Source organism: Colletotrichum orchidophilum, assembly GCF_001831195.1.
Source record: "Colletotrichum orchidophilum strain IMI 309357 chromosome Unknown Scaffold_21.1, whole genome shotgun sequence".
NCBI classification, from domain to species: Eukaryota; Fungi; Ascomycota; class Sordariomycetes; order Glomerellales; family Glomerellaceae; genus Colletotrichum; species Colletotrichum orchidophilum.
The window spans coordinates 101,411-126,790 of record NW_019172977.1 but is presented as its reverse complement, the minus strand read 5'-3'; the positions used below and the strand labels follow the sequence as shown (position 1 = coordinate 126,790).

Sequence of the window (25,380 nt, the reverse complement as noted above, 5' to 3'; positions counted from 1 at the left end):
AGCAAAAGTCGGAAACGATGCAGCACCTGCAGTCAGCTCTGCCTCCAAGAGCAGCTCATCAGAAAATTGAGCGAGGCCAGATGGGAATAAAATTCTGGTGCCTGAGTCTGCGACCGTTGGATAAATAACTCTTACCAATAGCTCCCTGTGCCAGACCCCTTCCGCAATAGCGCCTCGGTCCGCAAAGCCAAGTCAGGCCAAGTCTGCGGTCTGGCCCATCTAATCTAATCAATCAGATAACACCATCCTCACCACTATTCCACTGCAAAGGTCGGGACCCCGGCACAACGGGTCCCCTCGCCAAGCCTTTTCCATGCTTTATGCTCGCAGGATCCTTCGCAAAAAATCCCTACGGCTCTCGTCTTCCCACCATCTTTCCCCTCATCCGACACCATGATGGGGTCGCTTTCCGACCTCTCGGTTCCTGGGTCAAGGAGCAGCCCGACTTCGGTTTCCTGCGCGGGTGTCCGGAGGGACAGCCTCATCTTATCAGATCATAGCCGGATGTTGATGGGCGCCGTGTGCGTGGGTCAAGTGAATCCTTCCGGCCGCTAAGGTCGTGATGGGATGATTAGCGAGAAGCAAAAGTGGCACGCTAGAAGGCGGCGCAGATGCACTCCTCTGGAGTCTTTAAGTAAGAGCCAACCCCCATCGCCGCTCGCGTTTTCGCCTTGCTCCGTAGTTATTTCATCTCTTCTGCACTTTTGTCTTGGAGTACCAATTATGGCAGTGATTTCGCAGCTTCGTGAGGTCCTCGGCCGCAAGCAGGCTCCGGTCGAAGATGCTCCCATGACAATCACCACGGCCCTGGATGTCGCCAACAACGACGACAGGGAACTGGGAGAGATGCCCCCGGACGACGAGAAACCGACCGAGGAGCAGAGAGTCAGCCAGGAGGTCCAGCACGGTGTCAAGTTGGCCCAGGCCTTGACCCTGACCTGGGGCAAGAATTCGCTGATTGCCATTTTTATCTTGTAAGACCCTCCTCACCCTCTCGGAGACCACGAAAACGATTTCTTCTGAAGTGCCAAGTATTTGACTGACACCCAAGCCTTCACCCGTCGTAGCATGTGGTTTCTGTACCTCACCAACGGATTCCAGAGTTCGGTGTTGTATAGCTTGACGCCGTATGCGGCCAGCGACTTTGAGTCGCACTCGCTTCTTCCCGTTATCGACATTGTGTCCAGCGCCATGACGGCTTCGGTGTATATCCCGCTGGCTAAGATTCTGGATCTCTGGGGTCGAGCTGAGGGGTTCTTGCTCATGGTTCTTTCTGCCACGCTGGGTATGATTATGTTGGCCGCCAGCCAGAACCTCGCTACGTATTGTGCTGCTACGGTAAGTTTGAAGTTTGCCGCGCTTGATTAACGCAACGTGATCCACGCAAATCCAGTTCCATTCCTAACTCTCGGGGGGCAATTTAGGTCTTTTGGCAAGTCGGCTGGTCTGGTCTCACCTACAGCATCGACGTAATCACGGCCGACTCGACCCATGTCAAGAACCGAGGGCTGGCGTTTGCGTTCACATCTTCGCCCTACATCATCACCGCGTTCGCCGGGCCCAAGGCCGCCGAGGGTTTCCTCAACAACGTTAGCTGGCGTTGGGGCTTTGGCTGCTTCTCCATTGTCCTACCCGTCGTCGCCGTGCCCATGTACAGCATCCTGAAATGGAACATCCATAAGGCCAAGAAGCGCGGAACTCTGGTGCGGGAGCCCAGCGGCCGTAGCTTTGCTCAGAATGTCTGGTGGGGTCTGATCGAGTTTGATGGTAAATATTCTCCCTTAAGAAGTTTCTTATACGCACTTGCCCAAGTCTTGAGGAATGCTGACCCTCGTTGTGATAGTTCTTGGAATCGTCCTCTTCGCCTGCGGTCTCGTCACCTTCCTGCTGCCCTTTTCTCTCGCGAGCACCGCTCCAGATGGCTGGAAGTCCGGCTACATCATCGCAATGATCGTCACCGGCTTTGTAGTGCTCGCCCTCTTCATCCTCAACGAGCTCCACCTCGCGCCCAAGCCTTTCCTCAAGTTCGAATTCTTCTCCGACAGAACAGTTATTGGCGTGTGCGTCCTCGACATTACGTACCAAGTCGCCTACTACTGCTGGAACAGCTACTTCACCTCCTTCCTGCAGGTCGTCAACGACCTGTCCGTGTCCAACGCGGGCTACGTGGGCAATACCTTTGATGTGGTTTCCGGCGTGCTCCTCTTCATCGTTGGCTTCTCCATCTCCAAGACGGGTCGCTTCCGCTGGCTTCTGATGGTCGGCGTACCGCTGTACACCTTTGGCCAGGGTCTCATGATTTATTTCCGCCAGCCCGGCCAGAGCGTCGGGTACCTCGTCATGTGCCAGATCTTCACGTCCATCGGCGGGAGCGTCTTTATCCTCTGCATGCAGGTCGCCATCCTCGCGGCCGTGGACCACCAGCACGTCGCCGCCGCCCTCGCGCTTCTGAGCGTCTGCGGCAACATTGGCGGCTCTGTGGGGAACACGATCTCTGCGGCGATCTGGACCAACACGTTTGAGAAGGCTCTGGAACGAAACCTTCCCGCGTCTGCGCTGGAGAGCCTGGCGGATATCTACGCGGATCTCGATACGCAGCTCAGCTATCCTGTCGGCAGCGATGAGCGACTTGCCATACAGAACGCGTATGGGTATGCCCAGACGCGGATGCTTGCTGCTGGGACCTCGGTGATGGTTTTTGGCTTTATTGCTATCTTCATGATCAAGAACTACAATTTGAAAGAGATGAAGCAAACAAAGGGGCTTGTGTTTTAAGAGTTGCGCGTACATGGGCTCCAGCAGACTGATGCGTTAGATCATGAAATGCAGATCACTTGATCGACTGGAATAGACTAGCGAAAATCGGATGTCATTGATGAGATGTTTGAAGCAAATTCAATGTACACGTTCAGTCGATATAAATGCTTGACAATTGTTGCAACCGTGAATCGACATTCGCAGCAGAAATGAGAGGCCGTGCCATTGTCATGCGCCGACGACTTGCATCGACAAGAAGAGGGGCGCAAAGGGGGTTCGCTTGAAGATGGGTATTGCTCTTGAAATGGGATTTCATGCACCGGGCATCGGCAGTGACGTTGTCAGTCAGCGGGAAACAAAACAAAGCTTAGATAACGGGTGGGCTCGGTGATGATGTCGACCAATCACCGCTCGTCAGCGGATCAAGCCCGGACCTTTCGGTGCTGCAGCAGCCAGTGAAACGTCAACGGGGACCCGCACGGCGGAGGTTTTCCCCACGTCTTTTAGCGGAAAGAGCACACGGGCAGGTGCACTGGTCCTTGGTGCTTTTTGCCTCTGTACCCGTACGGTCTGACGCTTTTTTTCCTTTGCCGCCGACGCGAGTCCACTTTCCGACCTACCTCGCCTTGAGCTACTTGACCCCATCTCCCCAGAAGCTTTTCGACATCAAAGATCTGGGGCTCCAACACTCCTCTTCAGCAGTACTTCTTGGCTTGATACCTGGTCTGAATCGCCAAGATGTCAGCGGACGACCAGCAGTTCCTGGACGTCGTAAGCATCACCCACCTCCACACCTCCAAGCTTGTGATCACGGAGCTCTACTGACACCGCCTTCCTCTTCCCACAGCTGTCCTCGCTGCCCAACAAGATTCGGGGCTACTCTGACGACCTCGCGAATCTTATCAACCCAACCGTCGACAAGGCTGCACAGGCTGTGAGAGAAACGCTCTCCTCCACAGAATGGCTACCCGACTCGGTGCGGCCGAAACCTCCCGTCCGCCACATTCCCATCGAGGTGATAGCTATGAGCCGGTACGAGAGGCTGCATGACTGGGTGAAGGAACACAAGCTGTTGACCGGTGCCATCGTCGCCGTCGTGGGAGTCGTGGCATACCGATCATACAGGAGTAGCAGATTCTGCAAGAAGACGCGCCGGGCGAAACGGGCGAGAAACGGTGGCCGCCTCGAGGTTGTCGTCATCGCCGGTTCACCGACTCTGCCCTTGACGAGGTCGCTTTCCCTGGATTTCGAGAGGAGAGGCTTCATTGTTTATATCGTTTGCAACGCCGAGGAGGACGAGAGCATGGTGCACAGCTTGGCAAGACCGGACATTCTGCCTCTGACGATTGACACGACGGATGTGAGTAAAACCGGCATGTAGTTTCAGGCCTTCACTAACGCATGTTATAGCCTCCCCGAGCTGGCGCAGCCATCGATAGTTTCGCACAGTACCTTCAATCACCACACGCCCCAGTACCGCGGACAAGGCCCAACCATCTGCAGCTGAAGTCCGTCATCCTTATCCCGTCGCTCAACTACCAAACGTCACCTATCGCCACTATCCCGCCCTCCAGCTTCGCAGACCTGTTCAACACCCACCTTCTCCACCCCATTCTCACCATTCAGGCCTTCCTGCCGCTCTTGACAACTCGCCTTAGCCCGCCCGGAGAGAAGTGGACGCCGCCAAAGGTTCTCGTCTTCACTCCGTCCATCATCTCCTCCATCAACCCCCCTTTCCACGCCCCCGAGGCAACGGTCTCCTCCGCCCTATCAGCCTTCACCGAGGTTTTGACAGCAGAACTGCGGCCTCTCGGCATCCCCGTGACCCATATGCAACTGGGCACATTCGACTTCACCGGCTTCCAACCTGCAAAGCATACTCATCCTTCCCAGAGAGGTCTCCTCGAAGGTGGCCCCGGCATCGATGCCGACGCCACGGAGACTCTCATGTGGCCCGATAATGCCCGCCATGCCTACGGACGCAATTTTGTCATGCAAAGTACCTCTGCGATCTCGGCCGGTCGCATCCGTGGCTTGAAGGGCAGCTCCCTACGTCACCTCCACAACGCTGTCTTTGACGTCATCGATGGCTCCATCACCAGCGGTACTGTCCGCGTCGGTCTTGGCGCTGGCGTCTACGGCTTCGTTGGCCGCTGGGTCCCTCGCGGTCTCGTCTCTTGGATGATGGGCATCCGCCGTGTTGATGAGCTGTCGGCGTGGCAGACAAGCTCTTATGACGGATCACTCGACGGCAGCGACAACGACGAAGGCCAAGACTTCGTCGCCGTACCCGAGGAGAAGTTGGACAGCAACGTGTGGAAGTCATCTTAGCAGGGCACATCTTTGGCCAAAGACTTGCAAGGCACGTCGGGATCTACGTTCAACGAAGTGGCTCAACCAATTCACGAAGCCATGGACAAGATGCTTAGCGAAGCATTGGAGATTTTGAGCAAGCCAGCTTTTGATCTTGACCGACAAATCTAGGCATCCAAATGGTGTAGGTTGGTGTGTTAGGACGAGCCATTCGGTTCTGTCAATGACAATAGCATGATGTGCTGGGTAGGACGCCACTCCAATTATTGTTATCAAAAGCGCATGATTGACGACGCCACTCGGTTCCGTAAAGGAAAGGTATCACCACTCGTTGGATTAGCGCATAGCCATGATAGTAATGCAGCGTTGTATTGTGGCTGAGCCTGCGGCTCTCTACACCTTCTCTCTGATAATTTGCAAGTCTCAAGGCTCCATGATCGTTTTATATGTCAGCTGTGCCAAGAATTCATTGAACTCCTCATGGCTCATTTCATGAACACTTGTTTGGTAATAGACGTTCCTCGAGTTACGATGCTTATAAGGACGTCCACTCAGGGCCCTTAGAGCACTCCTCGAAAGACCTGGTAATGAGCTTAGTAGCTTTAGAGCTTTTTATATCGGGTGCATCGTTGAAAAGGCATCGAGTTTTCCATGGCTCGTTTCATCATTACTTAGTGAATGATAGTCATACCTTGAGGCACCGGAGTAGTGCTTATAAGAACGTCCGTCCACTCCTGGTTCCAAGAGCACGCTCAGCAAACCTGGTGATGAGCTTATTAACCCGGGAGCCTCTGATGTCAAGCGCATGGTGCCTCTTCCCTTGGGGGTTCAAAAGTCGTTCCCGTGATCAGTGCCTTGGAAATGGTGAGGTCAGAAAGAAGTTAGGAAAGCCGTTTGTCGCGCTTAGTGTCCCCGCTCGTATTCGTCGGCGATGGATGGACGACGAGCGTGGGGGACGGACAAGGAGTATCGATATGAGGTAGGTTCTTTGGGACAAAGAGACACTGTCGTTGGGATCTCATGGAATTCCGAGATGAGTATTTACACCCGGCTGGAGCACGTGTTGGAAACTGAGGGAGTCGATGGCATTAATCACGGCTGCCTTGGGAATGTCTGAACAGAGGCGTGAGCTGATGAGGTATTTATACGGATCGAGGTCTATTAGATGTGAGGAGGAGCGGACTTGCACGCCGAGGGTTGAAAAGAGAACGGATAAGATGCGTTGTTGCGATGATGCGAATGTGGTATTTCTTTGTGTTTTTGTCATCATCTCTGGTTTTGACCACAGGGTCGGATGGATTCTTTCTTCTTGGAATAGGGCTTTCAGTTCTAGATGCGATGCCTAGGTGTCTTGTGAGACTTATGGGACTGTTTCCTAATCTCACATATGCAAATGCACGCATGCTATGTTTAAACTCAGCTCGACACTGACACCTCTCTACCATTGCAAAGACCATGGCGGGGATGACGATGGCGAAGATCAAGCAGAAGGAAACAACATTGCATCTCATATTCATCAGCACTTATTGTCTCACACATTTCCCACTTCTATAAGAACTACCCTATTGAGTGGCAGAATAGCGGGAGTTAGTGGGAAATGGGGTTTGGTTTGTCGAGGCTTCTGGGTAGATCGCGAGTCTCTTATCCACATACACAGGTGCTCCGAGTGACTAGTTTTAGACAACAGCATAGTTGATTCAAACTTGATCATGAAATTTGGTATCATTGAATATGTTGCAACCCAGCATCTGAGCAATGCTGCCACGCTCTGCCAGCTATTCTCTAGCCGTTCCCAGACCCTAGCATGCTGCCCTCGGATCCATACTCTCAGTCGGAGCAGCAGAGTCGTACGCCCGGACATGCTCACACCATGTCCTCCCCCAAAGCCTCTCTTAGTGACCACCACGTCCACGATATCTCTTATTCCCCCCACCGCGCCACCTGCCTCCACGACCACCATGTCTCCGATCTCCACCGTGTCCGCGATCGTCGTGCATATCCCGTTGCCTGTCGCGCTGGTGCTGCTGAAACATCTCGCCCTCCTCCCTCTCCCCATCCCTCTTCACCTCGCCCTCCTCGCCCTCGACCTTGGCGCTCGGCTTCTCCAGGTCGGTCCTCCACCTCGGGTGCGCGCCGTACTTGCAACCGGGACCCTCGGGGCAGAACCCGACCAGGTAGTACACGCACAGCTTCCTCCTGACGTGCTTCTTGCTGCAGCGGGGACCCAGCGGACAGAAGCCTTTATCGTAGTGCGGGCAGGGCGGCAGCTTGGACTGCGGGTCGATGTGGAGGTAGAGGCACTCCTCGCCGTTGGAGCAGTAGCCGTTACGCATGAAGAAGTTGCACTCGGGCATCTTGCGGAGGTTGTACTCGTGGAGGAACTCGCACGACTCGCCCTTTTTGCAGAGGCCGCGGAGCCAGTGCTTGCAGACGAGGGAAGGGCCGCCGGTGGGGTTCGAGGAGCTGGAGGAGGCGTGGCGGTCCGGGCAGGAGGCGCCGAGGGGGCAGTGGCCCGCGAGGAAGGGTTTGCATTGCGGGCGGTCGGAGGAGAGCTCGTGGCGGTAGGTCTGGCGGAGGAAGGGGGTGAAGGCGAAGGAGGTTGCCGTCGCGGCGTGGGTGAGGATGTGATTTGTTTCTGGTCGGGGCGCAACGGCTGTCATGTTTTGAATGCTGGCGCTCCGGAGAGCTGGGGGGAAGGTGGGCTTGTGTGTTGGTCGCTGTCGTAGCTTGCGGATAGTCGCGGTGAGGATATTGTTCGTCGAAGTCGCGTTGTGGTTGTGTGTGGTTTGCGGGTTGGATAAATCGCAAACGCTGAATGGCTGTCGCGTACGTTTATCGTGGTGCAGTTTCAGTGTAGTAGGCTTTTTCCCTTAATTAACCAAATGGCGAAAAACGGCAGGGTTGATAAGAAAAGAATGCGCTTCTCAGCTTGAATTGACATGCGCCTCATACCAGAGGAAGCTTGCCAGAAGCTTCAATCAATCGAGAAGACCCATTTAATTAGTCAGCACACACACACACACACACTGGTGGGGCTATCGATCCCAATTGGGTCCGACCTACGTCCGTACCATCCATGCAAACATCCCCCGCTGTCTCCCATCAACCCCATTGGGCTGGCTACCTACCATACCATCCATACCCAATGGGTTATTGGCTCAAGAAACTGATAATGCCCTCCATTCTGTAGGGCGCAGCTCATCAGGGACATATTAAAGATACCGATACCCTACCCTACCTGGCTCAGGCCTGTCGCCCCCCGTGGTCTACGTTCGACCTCGTCGCACCGATCTCAAGGACTTGTGTTGACCGTGAGTTACTTGTAGGACTGGACGAGTCCTCATTTGGTTGTGCTTTCAATTATTAAAGACTGTGCCACTACATCACTCTTGCTCTTAAAAATCAAGCAAGACCCCATAACAGTATCTAAATACACGGTGTCCATGCTTGCCACTTGGACCATTCAAGCGTCTTCTTCACCCGAGGAGCCTGCACCAACATCCTGTTCGGGAGCGTCTTGAGGCTTTTGCGCGTACCAGAAGTAAAAGTTGAGGTAGCGGTGCTTACTCCTATCATCGAGCTCCTTCTTAGCCGTTGCCTGCCATACCTGGCTCTCAACCTTTGAGATGCCATGGGCCTCAAAGGGTTTCCCGGCGAAAGCTGGGATAGCATCGGCAACGACCCCCTTCATGTACTGACCGATGAGCCGCATGGTCTTGTCTTTGGGCCAGGTGCCGACTGGGATCTTCTTTACGTCACAGTGGATATCCTTGAAGCCTGCAGCCTCCAGATGGGGCCGCAGGTCTCGCGCAATGTGAAACATAATACCGAGACCAGCAAAGGCTTCTACGGTAAGTTCATAGAATTCCTTGAGTTTGTCATCTTCAGGCATGGTGCCGTCGTCGCAGTTGACTTGGCCGTGGAGCTCTTGGAACTCGATCCAAGCACCAGGCTTCATATGTCTAGTATCTTGGTCAATGCGGCGTTAGAGAGAGTCCTTGATATTGGACTCACTGATATGCTTGTGTCAAGACACGGTCAAGCTTTCTCAGCGCAGGGGCCACAGAACGCAAGTGGACGTAATCAAAGTTGTCTCCATTGAGCCATGTGTCCTCTGCATCGTCCACAAGGAATTTGACATTTGGGGGAATCCACGTGGGCTGAATAGGAGACAGATCGATGCCAAGGACGTCAGCGGCAGGGAATTGGTCGGCGACTTCGAATATATGTCAGTATCCATGACTGGAGGTTCAAATGAGAAGGCCATGGCAGACCTTGAATTGCCCAAGTTCCTAAGTGACGTGTTAGTCGGAGTTCAGAGACCAGAGCGATCTCAGGTGCTTACCAGTGCCGGTTCCAATATCAATGATCTTTTGGGGGGTCTCGCCAATGGGTGCGTAAATTAACTTTCCATCCTATTTGATTTGTCGTCAGCTGTGGGAGGGGAGGCAGACGAGCGGCGAAATAAGGCTAACGGTCAGCTCGAGCAACATGGTATGCTTCATATCCTCTCGACTTTGCTCTGTCTCGTCGTTGGGCATCGGATAGCGCCCATGGCGATAGCTGTGATAGCGACGACCATTGTCGTACTCATGCGCATAAACACTGGAGCTGAGCGACGCAGAGTCGACCGAGGACGCATCCCAGTTGACAGGCTCAAATTCACTCTCGTCAGCTGGGCCATCGGCAGCCTCAATTGCAGCAGCGGGGTGCTGGGAGGCTAGATCGTTGTTGCTGGACATGGCTTCAGGTACGGATCCACGATTTCTTCTGAAGCTAGAGAAGCAGGGGAGTTAGCAAGGGGATCCCAGCCGCGAGTCAGAAGGCATCTCGAAATCTTACCACTAATGCACCGCGTAGAGCAACCAGTCCTCTATCTCACTGCGGTGACAAAAGGATGAATTTTTGCAGGATTTTCGCGTAGAGCAACCTCGATTTCGTTGTAGCAAGCACAAAGTTACGTGGTCAAAGTGCCAACACTCGTCAACATGACAGAAATTGAGACGTCGGAAGGGTGGGAGAGCCAGGAGTATCCTCAAGAATCTCATCTGTTCGGTTGGTTCCATTTCCCTCGGGCGTGCTCCATCTTATTGCGTGAGGAGACGGCAACATCAGGCAATGCTCCAACGGACGAAATAACTCAATTGGTTGCTGGCCGAGGTGCTCGAGACCAATTGAGAGCACAGATTGGAAGGGCAACAAGTCGATAGCAGGGGTCTATGCTCCGCTTTCGAAAAGCGGCACAGGGCAATGTTTGTCCTAAATTGACAGGCTGGGCTTATTGACCCGAGCCGATATCTACACAATAAGGTCACGACAAGGGAGAGTAGGTACGGATACTCAGTTGAACTCGGGAGCACAGCCATCTGGCGAGGTGCATTCGCGGCGTAGGACAGGAGCAACGTACCGGTTTTCTTACCCTGCAGGTCATCTTGAATGAGGCGACAGCTTTCCAGGCTCAAATTCTTCCGATAAGTGGCACGGTGACCTGGTGAAAATGTCTGAAGCGGTCCCTGTGGAACAGAACGCCGGCTTCTGGCCGGTCATGTTCTCGTAATGAGACATTGTTGATGATGGAAGGCTTTGCAATAGCGAGGCACTGAAAAATCGATTCTCACTGGGGGCGGGGGAGACGATGGCGATCGACATTGGAGGAAGGAATGTGATATTTATATCATCCGAGGACAAGCCACAGCTTGAGGGGATTGTCACTGGGAGGCCTTTGACTTTTAAGATTACCCCTCATGTTCTTCAGCAGCCGGCCCGGTGCGATTACGCAATAAGATGGGTGCAACCTCAGGAATTAGGTTTTTTCCTGCTTGAGAGGGGCCGGCAAAGTCCTGAGATGAATCAGATAGGGCAGTAGACGGCTTACCTTACTGAGGGTGGGCCGTTTTGGGAATATGTCTGTACATGGAAAGAAGCGAGGGCCTGCCAGAAGTGTACCTGAGGTAAGGTACCTTATGTGTATGGCTGAAGAAAGAGTGTGGAGGCCAAGCAAGAAGGAGGAGGAACAAAAACACTTCCAGGTTGGTCATGTAGGAAAGACCCACGTTCTTCGGCCATCCTTTCCTCCCAGGGTTCAAACAATCGATTCACCACAGACGGCTTAGCTCAAGCACCTTGGCCCAGGATGCAGAATGACATGCGCCTTCTTTGTCTTTTTTCCTTCTCTTCTTTCTTCTCTTGCATCTGACCCATCTCGGGCTCTTTTGTCCCAGCTGAAGGAGGGGCTTTACTGCCGATGGTCCCTTATTGCATCCATACAGCGTACCGAGTGCCGAGTATGGAGTTTCTTCTCATTTCTTACCCAATCACTCACTCGACTTGCTCCGACATCCAAGCATCTTCATTAGGTAGTCCGCAAGGAATGAAGGAAGGAACCTACCTTCCTGCCCAAGACGTCGAGACGAGATGCGCCCGGCCTGTGATACTTGCACCTTCCCAACTCTTCCCAACCTTCTTTCCTCCGAAGTCCAACCTCCTCCCACCTGCAGCTGCAGGATGTGGAAAGTCACACCTTGCAGGCAGGCGGAGGCAGGCAGGACCCTTGGCTTCTAAGTACCTTAAGGATAGTGGCATTTGGTACGTGGAATGGGAGCAAACGACCCCGCACGGGCCGATGAAATGTTTGCTCCAACGAAGCCACAAATCCAACGACATGGTTTTGATTTGTTTCTCTTTCTTGCTTCGGCCCTCTCTCCGTCTCCCGTGCCTCTCATCAAACCCGATTCCTGATGGCTTAGCTGCTCTTCAGCCTACTTCTCCCAGCCTATTTCTCCCGTCTCCATCTCCTCCTCCTTTCACCCTTAGGCACCAGCCGCTATAGCGCTTTTCTGCCATGTTTTCATCTGCCATGCCGCTAAATTTAGAGGCGTGCGCGCACGCCTTGCCCTCGTCCGGACGGAGCCAAAACCGTCTTGGCGCCTTTCCAATCACGAATCTCTGACAGGCTTTGCTCCGATACGGAGGTGACAGGACGCATAATACGATGCCTTCTCTGGACCCTAACTAGAGTTTGCCGGGGTTCCTCCAACTTCTGAACCATGACACCCAATGGTTGAAGCCGACTACTGCGATTGACTTACATACGGGGTCTGCCCGCATATATTCGCACGTATAGACACCAACGACAGGGTGCTGTGTGGGCACGCGGGATGCTTATAGCTGGATCACGGAGCCACATCACGGATCATCGCTTGAGACCTCGATACTCACTTGATCGACCTGCCATTGTGAGCATGGACACCCTCCATGCCTTCTACTTCCGTCTCTGTCTCTCTCTCGTGGGCCCATACGACCAGGCCGGCGAAGCAACGAGACATGCCCAGTGCTCCGGACGCACATCGAAGACAAGACGTCCGAGTCCGCTTCGGCGTCGACTTATTATTGGCCCCCTGTTGCGCCAACAATGAGCAAACAAGACAACAATGCGGCCTCGCACATCCGTCACACCATGCGACTGTCACCTATTCGTCGATACCCAACTCGGCCACCCTTCCCGCAATGACCTCATTTATCCAAATCGTCGGATTTCCCAATAATTAGGGCCGCTTCCAATGTTCCGTCATGTGCTGCCAGCGTGGCATGCAGTCTTTCTGCACCTGTCCTCCACCTCAACCCATCGACATTGTCGGCTGTTTCCATCGTTTGATGGGGCACATCACGCAGCCAAGCAGCCGCTACATGTCCCCTGGACGACCCCTCCCCTGCCCACCAACTCTCGCAACCATGCTACTGGCTGAATCGCCGACTGAGACGGCCGTCTTTCGAGACACGATTTCAGTTTGTCAGTTGTACTCAAACCTCGACGCAGACGCTCTCTGCCCAGCCCGGCTTGCTCTGCGCTCAACTTCACCGCCTGAAGTTGATTCTCCTTGCGTGTCCGTGTATGATTCACTGACCAGCCCCCGGCCTGCCGGGCGCAGGAGCTGGGATCTATCCACTTCCAAACAACAGACACCGCCGTACCGCCCGAAGGCTTCAGTGCATATCGATTCACCAGTTGATCCACTCTTTGCACGTCAGTATGATGGCCACTGCTCATGATGGCCCTACTCAATCCAAGGCGAATTCGGCCCTTGCTCAACCGGCGACGGGCAGTAACCAGCCCTTAGAGATCGGGAGCGAGTACACAAGACAAGTCCTCGGAAACGTCGGTGGGAGCGTGGCACAGCATGATACATGACCCATCGCAGGGAAGCAGGTTGTTTTAGAGTTTTGGTACACCACAGCAGAAATACCGCCTCGCTGTCTCGCCGCACGTCTTCTCGTCTTAGCCCGGCGACGCCTCGTGGATTCTCCAACCATACTTTCTTTTTTTTCCAAGTCGGTTTCCCTACTTAGATGCCATAGTAGTCCTTCCCAAGGACGAGATTGATCCTACAGCTCGAAGCCACATCCGGGGATTGGGGTGCTTTCCCAGCCTCGGCATCCTAGCTTAAAGCTTCTCACTTCTAGGCGAAAATCCCCCCAGGTTACCAGAAATGACTGAGGGACGGCCACCGGTTTCCAACGTCGCTTCGTGGCTGATGGTGGCGCTTTTCAGAGCTGGTCGGAAATAACAAGCATGTCTCGAACCTGGCTCCAAGTCACCTACTAGTTTGATGCTGAAATTAGTCTCATTGTGAGTGTACATTCAATTCGCCTTTTTCCGTGGTTCGGCAACCCGATCCGGCAATGGCAAAATCAACGTCCGTGTGCCAGAGTTCATCGAGCCTCACATGCAACGAGGCTGGATAGCCAGTCGTGGGACATGCGAAATCCTCCTGGACCGCAATTTGCCGACCAAAGTCTGATTGCTAGAGAAACAAGCACTATATGTGCTTAACCCATCGTTGCAGCGGGCTGCGAGACTAAGGCTCTCCTTCGCTACCACGCTGTCGCCATGCCATGGGCACAACGGCAATGTTCGCGTTGGCGACCGAGAGTAACCATGGCAGGAATGCGGCTGTTCACCACTGTGCCCGCGTCTAAACAACAACACACCAAGGCACGGACATGGGCGTAGAGGACTTTTGGGGCGCTGGCTCCATACATAGTAGGTACATCAAAGCTAAGACCTGCATGCACGGCCGGGCGGGCGTGGAGAATCCAGCTGGAAGAAGCAGAAGAAGTGGACGAACAAAGATGAGGAAGAAGTGGAAGAACAGCCAAAGTAGCGGTGCGATGTGCAGGGATCATTCCTGTTCCCTGCAACCCTGATCGTCAACTGCCGCCAAGGGTCGGTGGTCGTGGCCGATGGCCGGCTCCAAACAGTGGGAACAGACTCGCGCTGGGCTAAGCTGGGCTAACTCACGGACAGAGAAGGGAGGGAGAGGGAAAGAGTCAGGACGAGCGACCTAATCAAAGCAACAGCGCCAGCAGCCGGGCGTGGCCGCCCTCCCATGATGCCTTGCAATTTGGCTTTGGCAGCCATCTTCTCATCCTTCTCCGCCTCTTCGTCTCTGGTACATGGACGCTTCTCACTCCTCCAGATCTCTCATATATGACCTGACAAAAAGTCTCAACACCATCCATCCCCCCTGCAAGCGCAAATGTATCCAAGTACTCCCCTCGCACCCCCCCTAATGATCCATCCTTCACCCCTAACCCAATTATGTCATGCATCATGGCTTCAAAGTATCCTGGACCCTCTTGTAATTTTGATACCCGTCCCTTCGTCTCCACCGCCTCGGACAAGGCCTTATACTACCTTGCCCCGTCCCGCGTTCGCTCACCGTCGCATTTGGCTTGTCACTCCCGTGCTGTGGTGTCTAGCTAAATATATAGACACTTCTCCATGCTGTTTGGAGCTACAGAGGTTCGCGCTTGCTGCCTGACCGAACATCTCATTGCTCAAACATGCAGCTTTGGGTTCAAGTCCGTTTCTTCATATACTTTCCTTACTACCTTTCCCTTTTCACATTGACTGTCAGAGTTGCTCTTCTTTCCGACCTTTCGAATCCTGTGTCTCTTCAACGGCCCTATGGCAACTAGAATCAAGATGAGTTCTTCATCATCTTCGCGCAAGTCGCGCAGAACGACTAGCATCTCCAATGTCATGTATACCAACGCCGTCTACTTCCCCAACGAAAGGATATACCAGGGCGACACGCCGGGGGCCATGAATTATGGCTGTATCAACCATGTGTATTACGCCTTTGCAAATATCTCGCCAGACGGAGGTGTTTTTGTGAGTCTCTTTCCTCCGCTTTTCGAATAGCTTGACTGACCGGACATTGATAAGCTGAGCGACGAGTGGGCCGATGCCCGCGCACCAGTCGATGGCGTACAGGGTGGCCTAGGGTCCCTCATGCACCTCAAGCAGAAGCATCCGCACCTGCAAGTTATTCTGTCCATCGGGGGTGGCAATTCCAGCGCCGTGTTCCCCGTGATAGCTGCGAATACATTGTACAGAGACAACTTTGCCCGGTCTGCGAGAGGCCTGGTCGACGCTTCAGGGTTGGATGGCATTGATAGTGAGTCTGCTCGGATTTGTCTACCTTTGCATTAGGGGGTAGCTAGCTCACATCGTTGATCAGTTATGTGGGAGTATCCTTCTGATTCCCAGCAAGGCCACCATTTCCTCGCTCTGCTGGCAGCCGTTCGCCTTCATATGCCCGAAAGCCATTATCTCCTCACTGCTGCGCTACCCGCCAGCCGAGCTATCTTGCAATACATCGATCTGCAACGAACAGCCGATTACGTCGACTACCTTAATCTTATGGCGTACGACTTTGCCGGCACATGGACACACAGAAGCGGCCACCACGCGCAATTGTATGCGATGAGCAAGGACGAACTTTCGGGCGCATCGACTGTGCAGTATCTGGTTTCGCAAGGCTTTCCCTCGCAAAAGGTTCTTCTCGGCATTCCCCTTTACGGTCGTAGCTTCCTTCACGCCACTGGGCCAGGACAGAAGTTCAAAGGAGGTGGCGGGAGCAATGGGACTTTCGAGTACAATCAGCTTCCCCGTCGCGGAACGAAGGAAGTCATTGACAAGAAGTCTATCGGAGCTCAATGCGTCGGAGGGGATGGCGGCTTCGTAACGTACGACAACCCCGACACGGTGAAGATGAAGGCTGCATTTTGCAAACAGAAGAGCTTGGGAGTAAGTTTTGTCTTTCTGGTACTATCGACTGATACATCTGCTGATGACTTGGATAGGGATTGTTCTACTGGAGCGGACCAGCAGACGCAAAGGAGAGCTCGCGAAGTCTGATAGCCACCGGATTCAGAGCTCTGCATAGTTCCTGACGGGTCATCTTCCTCACAGCGCTCCACCTAGGTTGCGCCCAAGACATTTAGCAACATGTTACCGACACGTGTCGGCAAACCTCGGCCTCACGGGCCGAAAGCCAGTAACAAACAGACGATAACTGCATTTGCACGGAGTAAATGGATCGACAGCATCTGGCGGGGGGCGCCATGGCGTTATTTTTTTTTTTTTTTTTTTTTTTTTTTTTTTTTTTTTTTTTTTTGCTTTTTTCTTCACTGACTTTGTTTTTTTTTTTTAAATGTTTCTATGTTTTTTTCTTGTTTTTTTTTTCAATTTGGCGACTTGCATCACGGACTTGGTTTTCGATGTTCGACATTTACTCGGATTTTTACGAATGATTCCCCCTTGGAACTTTGATCGACGCATCAACGGCGGCGGCAGCATGACTGGAATTTGGGGGCGGGGAAAGGACACTAAAAATTCGGGGCGGCTTATGATATCCCACGCGTGGACCAGGGGGTCGATGTAGCTGACTTTGCATGGCATCATACGGCTTCTCTTGATTTTTCTACCCTCGAGACGGTTTGCATCATGATTCACGTTGTAGAAGAGGAAGACGAGGAGGGGTGGCATTGGGTGGGGTATCTGGTGAATGGACATGTTGTATTTCTCGGTTGGCGTCTAGGCATGGAACGCCGTTGACTCGCGTGGCGGCTCTGTTTCTTACGATGAGGGTCGGAGGGTCGGAGGCCCGGAGCGAGCTTCAATGGAGCACGGAACTTTTCTGGTTTATAATTTTTGCCCCTCCTTTTTACCATCGTGAGATTTTTTTGTGTGTGGCGGGCGGTGGGTTGCAGTGGGCGGTCTGTTGGATGGGCCTCGGATGGATCCAGAGGGTCGAGTGGGTGTGGGTATTCTTCTCTGCGGGCACCTGCGTGGGTGTGCGAGTGAGCAGCCCACGCCGATCGCGCGGGGCAGAATCACTTCTTGCTGTACTGCTTTGATGCTCTGATGCTCCAGACCGAAAGCGGGAAAGTTGCTCCAAGTGGAAAGAAACACTTGGATGGGATCCATAGATGGATGGAGAGAGAGGGAGAGAGAGAGAGAGACAGAGAGAAAGATAGGGAGAAGCGTACCGGTATCACCGTACTTAGTGGAGGGGTTGGAGGAGGAGGAGGAAGAGGAAGAGGAGGGGCAGGGGTGAGGAGGAGGAAGCAGGGAGCAGGGCAGACTGAGAGAGCCGGGGTGGGGAAAGCCGCTGGATCGGAGCCCACTCCGAGATACGGGAGGCGGAAACGATTCGGTACCGTCTGGACTGCGACCGGGTGAGAGTGGGTGTACATGGGCCAATCAAGGGTTTTGTCGTCGATCAATCCGGGATGTTTACGGGGACCGTGTGAGTGTCAAGGACGAGACGGGGAATAACACCTGTGATAGTGGGGCATTGATTCTGGAGTTTAAGCGTGAGGTTTGTGTGTGTGTGTTTGCTGTGTGTGAGGAAATGGTACAGATATACGTGCTGCTTTTGAAGGGTGGGAGGGGGGAATTTTGATCTCATTGGAGGTGAGGTGGAGTGGGAGGAAGGGGGGCATGCACGAGGACCGATTCGGAATGTCTCGATTCTCCCGTGATCCCCTCCTCTTCTTGTTTACGAGCGTCGAGCCAAGGTCTTTTTCTTCTTTTTTTCTTTTGGAGATATATTAGTGTGTTGCTTTTTTTTTGACAAGTAGGTGTGTTTGGGAGGGGCCCTTGCTATGTTTAGCTCTTTTGTATTCCATATTCATCTACACAGTTCCGAAGATGGGGGGCATGTTGATAAGCAAGGGTGGACTGAATGAGGTGGAAGAGAGAGAGAGAGAGAGTGTGTGTGTGTGCTGGGGATCTTCGGTACCGGTATTCCATGACCACGACTTCGTGTGGGGTTTTCACACACCCGGCCTCGAGGTTCGCACATATGAATGGGTATTTTGGTTGGTCGACATGGGGGGGGGGAGTTTGATTACTTATTCAGCCATGTTGGTTTGCACGAGTTTTGGTCACTGTCTTGGATGGGAAATTCAATCGTATTATTCTGCACTTCTTGGGACGATATGTAGGAGAGAGTCATGGTCCTGCATATGAGGCGTGCATTAATTGTCTTTCATTCGACAGAGGCGAGAGTAAGAGAGAGAGAGCGAGCGCCCTGCTGTAGGGGATGTTGTTGGGATGTGTGCGTGCATGTGTGTGTGTGTGTGTGTGTGTGTGTATGTGTGTCTTGTGCTGGTGATGTTATCTGCAATTCCCATTCGGCATCACCAAATCGGGATGGTGGCTTATTCTATCCCATTTGCCCGGTTGTACGGATACTGTCGATGAAGTATGTGTTGTACCATGTTGTAGTCGCGAGCAAAGAGTTGGGCTACAATGCGGTAGGAGGGGGAAAAAAGTCCCATCCACTTTTTTTTCCTCAGAGGTGACATTTGCGAATGCTATGCTGTTCCAACGCAAGTCATGCAACAGCTGAACTTCCGACCCGAGACCACTGCATGGTGATGGTACAAAGGCTGCGGGTTGCTGGATCGGGATGGTGTGTAATGGCTAGACAGGGGGGTAGGAATGGATCACTTTCAGGTTCGACCTTTGGGCGCACAGCAGGTCTGGAATGGGATTCTTGGAAACGAAGAGGGGTGGTGGGTGGTAGAGATGACGGCAGAAAGTGGGTGTGCTGCACACGTGGGTTCACATCACGGGAAAAGGTACGGAGCGTGGTGAACCAGACAGCCCACGGCCGATGACGATGTTTCTTACCTGGTAAATTCATGGTCCCCGGTTGGCATGGGTGTTGGTGAAGAGGGGGGTTAGGTGAAGAGGGGGATTAGGTGAGATGAGGTGAGATTCCTTGATGAGAATGAATGTTGCGGTGAAGTTTTTGCGGTCTGGTCCAAAGCTCATGGTTGGCGGTGTGGTGTATTAGGACGGAGCTGGAACCGCTGGTACATTTTTTTGGGTGTCGATGTGTGCTAATTAGTGTCCCGCGTGGGAAACTTGTTCAAGGCTGGGCTTTTTCTTGTTAGTCACGGCTTCCGAGCCTTTGGTGGTTGCTTCTAGCCTTTTGGGCCGGTTCCAGGCGCAATCGTCTTACGTGCTAGTTCGCCCATTGGGGTCGTCTTAGGCCCAGGGGATTGAGGAGTTGTGACGACGACGGTGTGTCTGAGGCCCAATATAGCAATCGGGCTCTGACGCGAGCCGCCGCCCGGGGGACTTGAGCGAAGAAACGCCTCATCTTTTCCTTGCCTGTACTGTCCAGGATAGCTTCCTTCAGCTCCTGACGCTCGCCTTCTTTTCGAGGCTGCCTGGCTTTTCCATAGCCTCGACGCAATCCCCGCCCTGGATGAATCAAGAATAAGGTACCTACCTAAAAATGCCAGCCTAGCACGAGAGCAGGAAGCCGATGCGGCGCACTGACTCGAGAGAGGGCGGGTCAAGGTAGATGGCCTCGATTGTGTTTTGCTTTTCTCCACGTGGGCTAAAGGCGGGCCGCATTGGTCTGGCAGCGGTGCAGAATTTCTGGTTTCTTCTTCTTCCCGAGATTGGACGGCGTCGTGTTGGAGAAATGGACGGCGCGCTTTTTGGGTTTGGTAGTATCGTGGGAGGAGTGGAGGGCGTCCGTCATGGCTGCCCGGCAGGCAAAGTGCGGTGTGTTGAAGAAAGCGGGAAATCTTTTGGACATCGGGCGTTGGCCGCCCCGGCCGATTGCGGGTTGGCGGGGAATGGGTTGACGGGGGGATCTACGGTGCTTCTCGGGGGTTACGAGGGGTATGAGAGGCCCTAGAGAGAATGGGAGGGGTGGAAGGAGGGGCGGATTTGCCCAGATTTACATGACTCGGTTATCGGGGTTTGAGCCTTGACAGAATGATGTGCTTTTTTGCTGAAGAATTCCTCGGGACGACCAAGCCGGAATGCTTAAAACGACGTATGCGTGACGGGGACGTGGCAGGTGATATGGCAGGTGACAATAATGGGGCGATATAGGACAGGGGGATTGCTGACTTGCGGGACAATGGGAGGGTTAGAGCAACAAGCCCAATGTCAGACTGTAGGAGCTAGCTGCCTGCAACGGGCTGTGCCATGTTTGTTTCCATTTTCGCGGCGGAATGCGGGCGAGCCTCAAGTGTAGTGACAGCTCTGGGAACCGAGGTATGCGTGCTGACTGTGTAATCTGTTTCCAGGCTTCCGCTCCCCTCCGGTATGACAACGACAAGAGGGTCGGATCGGGAAGATCGGGGGTCACGGGGGCGGCGGGGATGTTGGTTTATGCCGAGCAGAGCCGGGCGTGGGGGCCATACCTGTGAATGTCGGGAGGCTGGGGCTCCTCGGATTCGGAAGATACGTTTGCCGCAAAGACCGAGATGGTGTCGGAGTGATACGGCGTGCATGTGAACGTCACGCCCTGACAGAGTTCTGACAAGTGAGACAAATGTGTTCGTCACCGGTCGTTCCAGGCCGGTGCCATGGCCGGCCGCATGAGCTGGTGCTCCCAAAGATTCTGCCTAGCTGACGACTCTAGCCAGGCGACAAAGCTGACGTTGAATGGGTGGTGTACGACTGTCATCCGTCGTCTGATGTTAGCCGTCGTGGTTGGTCAGTTATCAGATCGAGACATCCTTGAAGTGGTGGGCAGAAACTTTGACTATGGGAACAGGCGTTGGTCCGGTGTTTTGAGGTCTGTGGCTTTAGTTGGGATATCCAAGCGATACGACAAATGACGAGCTGAGATCTAGTGAACGTGATCTTCAACCAAGTTGTGTGGCAAGAGAAGGGGGCTGCGCTTCATCGTCTTCGATGTTGACTATCCATGCAAATCGCGAATGATACGATAACGAGCGCTCGCGAGTGGCTGGAAGGTTTCAATGTGTTGGCCGAATGGCTCATCGGCACCATGGCTCCGAGGATCTCGAACGATGACGAGAGCTCCAGGGTATGGGCCACCCCGGTCTATCAAGGTTGTGGCGTTGCTTCCAACAATTGTTTTCTTGGTCGACAGGGTCCTGTATGCCCTTTGTCACATTGACATAAAAGTACATAACACGGCTGGGTATAGGTTGCAGGTGGTCTCCAAAGGGTCCGTGGAAACAATCGCTTCTGAGTTTTCGACTAACCCGACGGCGCGAATCGTCTTTTGAAAGTAATTTCTTCAGTCGAACTTGCCGATAAGTGATTCGACCATAATGACGACACGTCCATGATAACGGGACTTGGATTCGGAACCAAAAAAATGTGGATTGGTTTCGTTGCAGATGTGATGAGCTTGGTTCGATGGGAATAAGATGTTAGACTGCCGCCTAGGTCAAGCCATCGCAATGAAGCGCTTAAAGATAATTCCATCTACCAATTCGCGAAATGCCACATTGCAGACAGCCTCTGCAACGATGTTTGACTCGCGAATCTGCTGCGATGCTGAAGAGTGAATACGTGGGCTGTGCTACTGGCTTTCATCGCATGCCTGAGCTTATAGGCAGTGAATGCGGCTCGAGACCCATCGTGCTTGGAACAGAAAGAGATGCCGATGCGATAATATTGATCGAGAGCGTTGCACTCCATTAATTTGCCTAGAATGGCAAGTGTTGCACGCCCAATGCCAAACAGACGGCGCACGCGAAGCAATCCCGAAAAACCCTTTTAGATAGGCAGTAGGTCGAAGGCTGGCGTGTGAGTAACGGTGTAGCGCAAAAGAGAAGTTGCTGCAGCCGAGATCTTAAGCCCCGATGACCGACTGCCCCGATGCAATTGCACAATGTCAGACATCATGCAAGGGGGAGAAGCGATGCATGTTGATCGGAACGTCCTCTTAAGGTTTGGTTGAAGAAAGAAGAAATCCGACCTTTCCCCAGACTTTTTTGAGGTGGGACGATGCAAGAAAAAAGGGACGGCATGGCGCCTGCTTCCAGAGCTTGAGGAGCTTCTCGGACCGCATTCCGATTGGCCGCGGCAGATCCCGTCGTAGATCCCCAGCGTCCCGTCTTAACACGTGACGACATCTCGACTCGGAGCTCCCAAACACGCAGGCCAACTCTTCAGGGAATCTTACACATGCAGCAAGATGTCCCGTCGAAACCCGTCAGAACACGATTTCTCATTGCAAACCAAGTCCACACGGTCTTTCAGTATGAACGGGACATCAATTGGCGGGAAAACATCCCTCGATGCCGGTACCAATTCCACTCCCACTCGGCGCAGCTCGCAACTGACCCTGAGGCAGCCGACTACGATCCCATCGACCACCTAAATCACCTCTTTCCGCACCCGTCAACCGTAACCTCAATAAGCCACGTTTCCGATACACTGCAAACCCACAAGAATGATCTTGCCGTCGAAATTTCCGACCTCGAGGTCGCCCAGGCCTACGGACCCGATTCGAGCCTCGAGCGCATGCAGTCTGCCCAAGCCGAGCTCGCCCAGCTCTTCCGTAAGATCGAGACTGTACGATCGCGAGCGATCCAGACCGAGCAGAACATCACTTCGATGACGGCCGATATCAAACGACTTGACGGCACGAAACGGAACCTCACCCTGAGCATGACGGCTCTCAAGCGGCTTCAGATGTTGACGACGGCATACGAACAGCTGAGAGGCTTGGCCAAGACGAGACAATACAGGGACTGTGCGAGCCTATTGCAAGCTGTGCTGCAACTTATGAAACACTTCAACAGCTACAGGAGTATTGAACAGATCGCCACGCTGAGCAGGGGTGTCTCAGAATTGCAGCGGGAATTGCTGGAACAGGTCTGCGAAGACTTTGAGATCGCATTTGCAAAGGGAGAGGTCACGCAGCGCAGGGGAACACTGGTGGAGGCCTGTCTGGTCATGGACGCCTTAGGCGACATGGCCAGGACGCGATTGATGAACTGGTACGTCAACACAGAACTGCGCGAGTATCGCCAGGTGTTCAGGGGCAACGACGAGGCCGGGAACCTGGACAACATCGGCCGCAGGTATGCGTGGTTCAAACGCATGCTCAAAACCCACGAGGACGAGCACGCCGCCATCTTCCCTCCCCACTGGCGTGCGAACGAGCTACTGGCCATGGCTTTCTGCGACGGCACTCGAGACGACTTCAAGGGTATTCTCGAGAGAAGTATGCGTAAGACGGATGGGCAAAAGATTGACGTCAACCTTCTCCTGAGCTGTTTACAGGAAACTTTGGACTTTGAGCACGGTCTTGAGAGGCGCTTTGCCAACGAACCGCGCGCCAGCATCGACACACTGAGCTCATCCGATGACAGAGCATCAAATTTCCACGGTTCTATATCGACTGCCTTTGAGCCGTACCTGAGTTTGTGGGTGGAGTCGCAAGACAAGCAACTTGCTGCAATGATACCAAAATACCGGAACCAACCTCTGCTGCCGGAAGACGATGAATTTTCCACGCAAGCCGTCATTTCCTCAGCTATTGAGCTTTTCCACTTTTACAAACTCACACTATCGCAATGCGCCAAATTGTCTACGAGCGACAGGTTGTTGGACCTTTCCAAAACGCTGGCAAAATACCTTGACGAATATGCACAGCAAGTCCTTTTGCATATCCTGCAAAGGGCTGGACCTCAAGGTCCGCCTGTTCAAGATGTCATTTTGGTGTTGAACACGGCAGATTTCTGGTCTACAAATACTACCCAGTTGGAGGAAAATATCAAAAAACGCATCGACAATGAGCTTGTTGGAAAAGTCGACCTGTCATCACAGGCTGACGCCTTCCTTGGTGTGGCCAGCGCTGCTGTGCTGACACTCGTACGCAATGTCGAGATCGCCTGCGAGGGATCTTGGCGTGAGATGCGCAACACAGGCTGGAGCACCATGGAGACTGTGGGCGATCAAAGCTCATACGTTGGCGAGCTTCTTTCTTCTGTGAATGGCAAAGCCGAGGAGATCCTAGGCCTTGTGGTCAAACAGCAGTACGCTAGAGCATTTTGCGATAACCTAGTGGACCATCTCGTGAACGCCTACATTAGCAACATTGTACAATGCCGTCCGGTTTCCGAGGTCGGCGCTGAACAGGTACGAATAAATTGCACACAATCCCTAATTGCAGAGGCTGATCAATCATTCCAGATGTTGCTTGACAAGTACGTTTTGACCAAAGCATTCGAGAACCTCTTGTCGTATCACAACAAGTCATCGTCAACACCGCACACAGCACCGGCGGGCTATGTAAAGCGAGTGAACCAGACAATGAACCGTATAGACCCTCTCCTCAAGACATTACAAGTCCGCCCTTCGCCGCCAGAGGGCTTGGTCCAAGCATACCTGATCCACATCGCCGATCGCTCCGACACCAACTTTAGAAAGATTCTCGACCTAAAGGGCGTCCGCAAGGCCGATCAGGGCCACCTTGTGGAATTATTCGGCATCCACCGCGAGGGCAACCTCAGCGACAAGCTCGTCCAGCAATCTCCGCTGCTGACGCCGTTGATGGCGACCACGGGGCTCAGCAGTTCCGGCCTCGGGGCCATCAACGCGAGCACCGCTCTTACGAGCGCCAGCAGCGCTATGCCCGGGCTACCGAGCAAGTTTGACGCAACCTCGTTGGGCGAGAAGCTTCTGAGCGCGGCGAGGGACCTGGGACAGGGAACCGGTCCGGGGGGCATCGCGGGTACGGAGAAGGCGACCATGAACGAGAACCTCAAGAACTTTGGCAAGTTCTTCCGGAGGGACCTTGGAGGGTTTGGCGCGAGGTTTGGAAAGAGAGATGAAAGTGCTGATGGACACCGGTGATTACGGACTACCTTGGTCTGCAGCTGGAAGAGCAAGCCAGCGGGCCGCAACGACGGATGAACAGAGCAAATTGATTCCCCCCTCGGGCAATACGTTGTGAAGTTTTCGTGATGTTATTCTTCGCTAGAGTTTTGCAGAATCCGGCCTCGAGTCTCGCAATCATTTGCCAAAACCTTTTCTCACAGGCAGACCTCATCTTTTCCTTCCACTGCTCGGCCCAATTGAAAGACAACAGCAAGGTAGCCGGCCCGTATACGACTTGAGGTAGCTTTGGAATGGATACGCAGGCGCCGCATCGAGCAAACAATCCTTTCATTTACTATGTCTTTCACAATATGCCAGGATTATATTAAGCGGTCTTT

General features: G+C 53.4%; 7 protein-coding genes across 7 annotated transcripts; 4 read left to right on the top strand and 3 right to left on the bottom strand.

Annotated features, from left to right (window-relative positions):
* Positions 1 to 723: 723 nt before the first annotated feature.
* On the top strand, positions 724 to 2,775 carry CORC01_03481 (MFS siderochrome iron transporter MirB; the record flags this gene model as incomplete). Its single annotated transcript, XM_022615131.1, has 4 exons — positions 724 to 974; positions 1,068 to 1,338; positions 1,425 to 1,767; positions 1,844 to 2,775. The coding sequence occupies 4 exons, from the start codon at positions 724 to 726 to the stop codon at positions 2,773 to 2,775; spliced, it is 1,797 nt and encodes a 598-aa protein (XP_022478309.1).
* Positions 2,776 to 3,495: 720 nt separating this feature from the next.
* Positions 3,496 to 5,088, top strand: CORC01_03480 (uncharacterized protein; the record flags this gene model as incomplete). The annotated part of the gene is made up of 3 exons (XM_022615130.1): positions 3,496 to 3,528; positions 3,605 to 4,117; positions 4,168 to 5,088. 3 exons carry the CDS (start codon positions 3,496 to 3,498, stop codon positions 5,086 to 5,088), a joined length of 1,467 nt encoding a protein of 488 aa, XP_022478308.1.
* Positions 5,089 to 6,962: 1,874 nt separating this feature from the next.
* Positions 6,963 to 7,730, bottom strand: CORC01_03479 (uncharacterized protein; the record flags this gene model as incomplete). Its single annotated transcript, XM_022615129.1, has 1 exon — positions 6,963 to 7,730. The coding sequence occupies one exon, from the start codon at positions 7,728 to 7,730 to the stop codon at positions 6,963 to 6,965; it is 768 nt and encodes a 255-aa protein (XP_022478307.1).
* An 803-nt stretch (positions 7,731 to 8,533) lies between these two features.
* On the bottom strand, positions 8,534 to 9,812 carry CORC01_03478 (methyltransferase; the record flags this gene model as incomplete). The annotated part of the gene is made up of 5 exons (XM_022615128.1): positions 8,534 to 9,032; positions 9,085 to 9,286; positions 9,345 to 9,362; positions 9,416 to 9,485; positions 9,546 to 9,812. 5 exons carry the CDS (start codon positions 9,810 to 9,812, stop codon positions 8,534 to 8,536), a joined length of 1,056 nt encoding a protein of 351 aa, XP_022478306.1.
* A 5,243-nt stretch (positions 9,813 to 15,055) lies between these two features.
* Positions 15,056 to 16,308, top strand: CORC01_03477 (glycosyl hydrolase family 18; the record flags this gene model as incomplete). Its single annotated transcript, XM_022615127.1, has 4 exons — positions 15,056 to 15,244; positions 15,299 to 15,530; positions 15,594 to 16,162; positions 16,219 to 16,308. The coding sequence occupies 4 exons, from the start codon at positions 15,056 to 15,058 to the stop codon at positions 16,306 to 16,308; spliced, it is 1,080 nt and encodes a 359-aa protein (XP_022478305.1).
* A 4,044-nt stretch (positions 16,309 to 20,352) lies between these two features.
* On the bottom strand, positions 20,353 to 20,685 carry CORC01_03476 (uncharacterized protein; the record flags this gene model as incomplete). The annotated part of the gene is made up of 1 exon (XM_022615126.1): positions 20,353 to 20,685. One exon carries the CDS (start codon positions 20,683 to 20,685, stop codon positions 20,353 to 20,355), a length of 333 nt encoding a protein of 110 aa, XP_022478304.1.
* Positions 20,686 to 22,339: 1,654 nt separating this feature from the next.
* CORC01_03475 (uncharacterized protein) lies at positions 22,340 to 25,018 on the top strand (the record flags this gene model as incomplete). Its single annotated transcript, XM_022615125.1, has 2 exons — positions 22,340 to 24,301; positions 24,356 to 25,018. The coding sequence occupies 2 exons, from the start codon at positions 22,340 to 22,342 to the stop codon at positions 25,016 to 25,018; spliced, it is 2,625 nt and encodes an 874-aa protein (XP_022478303.1).
* Positions 25,019 to 25,380: the final 362 nt, after the last annotated feature.